This window comes from Pseudorasbora parva, chromosome 4 (genome assembly GCF_024679245.1).
Source record: "Pseudorasbora parva isolate DD20220531a chromosome 4, ASM2467924v1, whole genome shotgun sequence".
In the NCBI taxonomy this organism is placed as follows: domain Eukaryota; kingdom Metazoa; phylum Chordata; class Actinopteri; order Cypriniformes; family Gobionidae; genus Pseudorasbora; species Pseudorasbora parva.
In genome coordinates, this window is record NC_090175.1 from 23,388,147 (window position 1) to 23,394,687 (window position 6,541).

The 6,541-nt window shown below is 41.0% G+C and overlaps 1 protein-coding gene across 1 annotated transcript in view; it reads right to left on the reverse strand.

The window, feature by feature from the left end:
- The window catches only part of galntl6 (polypeptide N-acetylgalactosaminyltransferase like 6), a 276,939-nt gene extending 271,005 nt beyond the window's left edge, over nucleotides 1-5,934 (reverse strand). The window contains exons 1-2 of the mRNA XM_067441340.1: nucleotides 5,527-5,934; nucleotides 4,985-5,224 (exon numbers count right to left, since the gene is read on the reverse strand). Of these exons, the coding sequence (XP_067297441.1) occupies nucleotides 4,985-5,119 (135 nt within the window). The 5' untranslated portion in view covers nucleotides 5,120-5,224; nucleotides 5,527-5,934. The remainder of the gene's footprint in view (nucleotides 1-4,984; nucleotides 5,225-5,526) is intronic.
- Between the last annotated feature and the right edge of the window lie 607 nt (nucleotides 5,935-6,541).

A 6,541-nucleotide genomic window follows, 5' to 3' on the forward strand; every position in this document is an offset into this window, starting at 1 on the left:
AAAACTTCTTCAATAGGCTTGTTCTCCATAGTGTCTCATAATTAGGGTAAGTGATTACAAATGCATGCCAGCAAGTCTTAAACATTAATTCTCTGGCCAGCCAATATATGGCTCAACCATTAAATGATAGATAAATAATCAAAAACTAATTCTAAATTGTGCATTAGCTGCACATTTCGCATAACCACATACTACCCCCCCAGGTTTGATGATAACATCCTTTACTGGGCTACACCATTAACCCGGCCTCCCAATTTTACTGTATTTTTTTCCCAATGACAAATATCACCTTACACTGCGGATTTTAATGCCATAAATCGCCACACGCTCAGAGAGGAGCCATAAAATATAACAGACCTCACTTTCCTTAGATAACAATCACTCGGGTGGAGGAGTCAGTGAAATCTGCCAGTTCAAACGGCCATAATTCAACGCAAAGAGCTCTCAGATCACCTCGGGACAAATAAAGAGAAGATTAACACACTGCCGCATACAGACGCTTACATAATGTATAACAGCATTGACATGCATAATGATACATAATACTTTTTACAGCTATTATGTTTACCTTTAATCTCACTTACTACCATCCAGATGCCTGTTTAGTATGCATGCTTACTTTTGTGAACTATAAATACTAAGTCTGCATGAAAGGTAGATTTCATGTTATCATTATATATTTGTATCTGACTATAAACATTTCACTTGCAGTAGATACAAATACTTATTTGGTTTGCTCAGTATAGGCTATATGTTCTCATTTAAAATCTGTGCTGCCTACAGAGGTATTTTGAGGAATCATACAGTCAGCAACCAATACAACATCTGTTCTTATTTTGTTTCCTCCTAAGATAGCTATGCTCGGACAAATTGTACAGCATTGCATATTTTATTTGTATTTATTTTTTTATTTTTTATTTTACAAAACTATTCACTATCAAGGACACGCAAGGGCTATTTAAAAGCAGATAAACACTTTGCCATAAACTATGGAAATGCACGTTAATTAAATTTATTCTAATCAGTAAGCACATGGCCATTATAAGCATGAATGTGTATGCGTGTGTGTGTGTGTGTGTGTGTGTCACTCTCATGGCTAAAGACCAAGAGAGAAAGTAAGAGCCCTTCAGAGGCTTTCAATCTCTTGTAATAGTGTTATTATCTTAATGGAGGTGCCAAACACACAAGACTGGAAAGGTCCGTGTCCCTTTGTTTTGTGAGCCTGAGAGTAAGTGGTTTTATATTACCCTGCTCTGCTATATGGCCGCCGCTCAATATGAAATGCGCATTACTCTTGGGAGCCACGGCGAACGGCCCGAGACATGGCTCCATCCTCACCTCATGAGGCACATCAGAGTAATCAAGTTTAAATTGTCTTTCTCGAGAGGGTCACGCCGCTGTTCATATTAGGGGCATGGGCCATCAAGTGCGGCTGCAGGTGGTAATGACGGAGAGCAGGATGTTTAACATGAAACCAAAATGAGTGTTTGAAGGAAGGTGGGTTTGTGCATTTGTGATGTAGTACAATGACAGGCCAGACTCAGTCTAAAGTCCGAGACTACATTTTCTATGAATTGCCAAGAGCAGCTTTTTCCGAGTCCAAATGCACCCTGAAAAATGTGGTCTTCGACTCAACCTGGACTCGAGGCCTACAACACGCATGTTTCGCATGTCGTGATGCTCTTCCACATGAACCGAAGAAAAAATTGACAGGCATCAAAGTTTTCTTCTACTTCGTACACAAAGAAATCTAATTATCTTTACCCTTTTTCTGGGAAGAACTCAATTACAGGAAGACAATGTTACTCTGATGACTTTCGATAACAGAATGCCATCATGGAGAAATTATATGTGGTGTATGAGATTTGAAGACCGGACACTGCAAGCTGGGATATTCAATTACATCATCTCTCCTGGGACTGATCACTTGGCTGACTAAGACCTCCTCCCTAATGACATAACAATTTAATTTATATTCGTTGCAATGGAAATCATGAGGTGAAAAACACTCATCATTTTTTGGGCCAACATGGCCAGCATTCACTTGTATATCATCGGATCCATTCCATTTCCAAATTGACCTTTGCTCTTGCGTCACAACGAATAATGCTGCTTATTACGGAAATGCTTTTAATGCTTCCTGACAAGAACTATCCGAGAACTATACGATTTCCGTCCTTTGGTTATTCAAGCCTCTCTACAATACTATTTCTTTGATCCTTCAGTGTTTCCAGACCACAATTCAGCTCAAATCATCTTGTGCACTCTTCACCCATGCTCTCACTGTCAGCTTGACGTGTGCATTACCATAATGTATATCTCCAGTATGACACTGAGGGTAATTGCAATTACTACATCTCTCTTCCCCTTGTCACTTTGCTGGCAAATGGAAAGCGACAATAACGTTCCTTCGTCTAGAATGACATAAGCATGGCCGGCTTAAAAACGGGAAAGCTTACAGATTCTGAGGTCACCTTGCCCTCCACCTCTGTTATGCCTCCGCCCCAGGTAGTTAACAACGGCGGAGCTCTCGTTATCCACCGTGATATCTGTGAAAGTGTTGCAAGCACGCCGTTGTCAACACACCAAAGAGCAGTAGCGTGGCGAGATAGGATTGTATAGACACTCTCTTCATAATGCTCATGGGCAATGTCAAGCTCAACGGAGGGCTCTTGTTAGGAGCTGAGGGAAGGTTATCAGTCCTGACACACGCTTATCAGCACACATCCATCTCGTAGCACTGGCGCTGTGCGCACCACCCACCGAAGTACACAGATGCTGTTTACCCGCGCCAGGAGTGGGCCGCCACAGCTAATTCAACATGATTGTCTCCCAAAGGACAGAAAGCTGAGATTTTGACGGGGAAGGAGGGACAGAGCTCAACACACGTCTTCCCAGAAGAAAGGGAGCCGATACGTTGAGTCTACGCTTCCCGTCGCTATTTTGTTAAACCTCGGTTAACATCACTGAGGGAGGATTTTTGGGATTCCAGGGCTGATTCAATCATGGGTAATTGCTATCGGATAATAAAAGAGGACACACAAGGCGGGTTTATTCACCGGGATTCTAGGGGGCTTATTGACACAATATCTCTGCTGTCAATTATCTCTCCCACTCTGACAGGTGCACAATAACAGGCGCTGGCATCTTTCTATTGAGCTGGTAAACTCAAGCTTCTTTTGAGTCCAGAAAACGTGTCACATGAGGGAATTGAGTCTGATTTCAGACTGCTCTCATCCCTGCGCTCTGTTCCCCCTTCTTTTCTTATGGAAAGCGCTCTCAATCCACTAATCACATTTCCTTAAAAACTGATGGAGAATCAATAATCCACCTGATTTACTTCATTAGATAATACATTTTCAGATGACAGTCTACATACTGAGCCCTCTACCTGAGCAACTGTCGAATGTTTCACCAAGATTAAACCCACCTGCCACATCTACGAAGTTCCCAAAGAGCTAAGCCAGGTTGTTTTTTTTTTCTGGAGAATGCCTTTGTGAGGAAATCGGAAAGGGGAGGTTATCAGAGAGCGAAAGGACAGCACCCTGTCAACATCATGGTGCCTGCTCACTGATTTAATTTTAATGAAGAGACTGGATTTGTGCAGTTGTGCTCGCCCAAGGCTAAAGTCATGCAACTCCGGCAAAACAAATGAGAGAGGAGCAATTACGAGACGCAATAAACAGACTCAGCATTTTCCCTTAAGCACTAGAACTACATCAGAGTTGGAGAAACCAAAAGCAACCAGGTACCCAAGGGTGGAATCAAATGAACCAACAGCACCCCTCGGCAGCTGGTAAGGGGTGCACATGTACACGGAGAGAGGGAATTTAGTAGATGGGAACGCTAGTCCTGTAATGTTGAGAAGAAGTATGTGTCATCTAGTAGCAGTGTACGTGAGCGATTGCAGCCAACCCAGCCGAAGTGATTTTCCACATGCAAGATGCTTTCAGGGGACTAAATATGCCACAATGACATCTGGCTGAGAGAATCATTGATTGCACTCTCATCACAAGCAGCCGCCAGTTGCAGAGCAAATGAGCTTATGAATGTTGTTCTCTGAGAGCTAAGCGTGATTAAGGAATTCAACCTATGAAAATGACGCTATAATCCTGAATCCTCTTGAAGATCAAACATTCAGTAGGTTGAATTGTTCTCTCCGTCTCTCTGAGAGCATTAGCAGAAGATCAACAATAAATATTCAATATTAGCTAAGACAGAGCGTCATTCTTTTCATTTCTGCACGCCTTGCAAGAAAATGTTCTTTCATTTTTGACTGGTGATTTATGTTTCCCTCAAGGCAAAACTGCTGACTTCCTAAGTGCTCCTAAATACATAATCTTGTAGGAGGCAAACACACAATAATGTTATGTTAACTATTCATTAACAACCGAACAAGGCACATAAAGATGTGTTTTTGTATTCTAAAAGTTTAATTAGAGTACTGTTGGGTTAGTTAGAGAAGATGGGATGTCAAAAGCCACATTTTCCAGTGCACAAGACCTCTAACATTGGTAATTAACAACTTTGATTAAAGTGTTATTGGGCATGACTTGCATTTCCAACACTATATAATTGGACAAACACAATCATCTTAATTACTCCAACTCTATAAATAATGAGTAGGAAAAATAATGTTTCAAACACATAAACGAATGTGAGGTAGAATTTATCCCGAAAGCTGTTTTAAGATATTTAAGGTGTGCGGAATAGAGGAATTATGCTTTACAACACTTTATAACATTTATTTAAAGATCACTAATATGACTTGCAGCACTTCCAGTGATATCTGAAAGTAAAGGTAGCTAGCCTGTTATGAACTGTCAGAAGTTTTTTGATAAAAGAACGCATGCTGCATATGTTTCCGTACAGTATTAGTCCAGGTGAGCTATCCAAGCTTGTTATTTACATGCAGCAGATCGGACTGACAGTAACTTAGCCTGTGAATGATACAGTCACATAGATATCAAAGGTGTGTGCTCACCTGTTCTCCTGGCTCATGCGACTTCATAAGGCTCTTCTCTCTGTACATTGACCAAAGGCCGACGTTTGGCAGAAAAATTAAAGCCACCATGAATAGAAATGCCATCTGCAGAACGCGCTTTTGCCTCCTCTTCATTTTGAAGACGCAAAAGAGACACAATCCAGCGCTAGATAGACGAGAGTCTGCCGTTTGTGGACTCAAGCTCCGTATCTCCCCTCGCAGAAGACGACAAACTTTCACCTGCAAGGAAGACAGAGTCGCCGCGTCATTTAAACAAACACTCCGAAACGAAACGACATAGTGTCTTATTACACGCGATAATCTCAGGCTCGTGAGCAACACTAGCTATCTCTTAACTGACATACGCAATAAAGCAAACATTAACTGAGCACTCTATACATAGATTATCAATAACTGAGACAATTCTTTAACAGCCACTATAGCTAAGACTAAAATATATATATTTATATAATCACGAGCCCGTTTTTTTATCAGTCCCTCGAGACGTAAAGCGCGTAAGCAATACTATGAAAACGACTTACAGTAGAGGGTTATTTGCATGTTGAGACATATATGTTGCTCGGTAATCCCCTCTCCTTTGTTGAAGACATGCGAGGGGAACGTTTCCGAGTACGATAATTGCTGAACAACGACGAGCGCTGCGTTTTTATCTGTGGCAATGCGCTCGAGATCAAATTTGAAATCGTCTCGTGCTCGTCTTTAAAACCCTCGCGCGCGTACCACCTACTGAATGTTTACGGATTCTGTCTCTTTCCTCCTTGGGCGACTTCTCATTGCCCTCCGCTTTTAGATATTGCGGTTATAAGCCACGTGTGCTGCGCATTGATATGGAAACATCCTCGCAGCCGCCCGGGCGATGCTTCCCGATGTGTGGGACAGCGGCACAGTGTGTAGCAGCAGTCTTACCAAATGCGAGCTCACCGTGGAGGAGGTGACGGGTTCTTAGGTTTGGTTTGAGCTGTTGAGCTGTAGCGGTGCTTCTTTGAACGCAGTTGTGTTTCCCGAGTTCAAGCCAATATCCATGTGAAACTCACTATTCTGGTGAGATTATTTTGGATACTTTATTACACTAGAAAATATAGTTTTACTTATTTTTGTATTACTTTTAAAAGAAAGTGTTGTGATGAATCATGTGATGATGTGATTATATATTTATATACTGTAACAATTGTTATGAAGTATGCACATGGTCTTTTTGATTGTAAGTTATCTAATATTTATTGCATTCTTGTCGTGTTTGTGTGTGACTACTTTGTCTGTCTGTTTGTGTTCGGTAACTGTTTTGTTTGTTTCTCCTGAAAAATGTGGTTACACGTGATATTCTCTTATTAGCGTGCATATTACTAGAATGTTGGTTGTTTATTAGCATAAGTATATTAATGCCTTCTGCATGAACATATTCTACATCCATTGATTCCTACCCAATAAACTTAAACTCACCTAACTACCTTACTAACTATTAATAATGATGAGTTTATTGAGTTAAAAGTCATAGATAATGATTACACTGTAAAAAAAAAAAAGTTACCTGGTTAC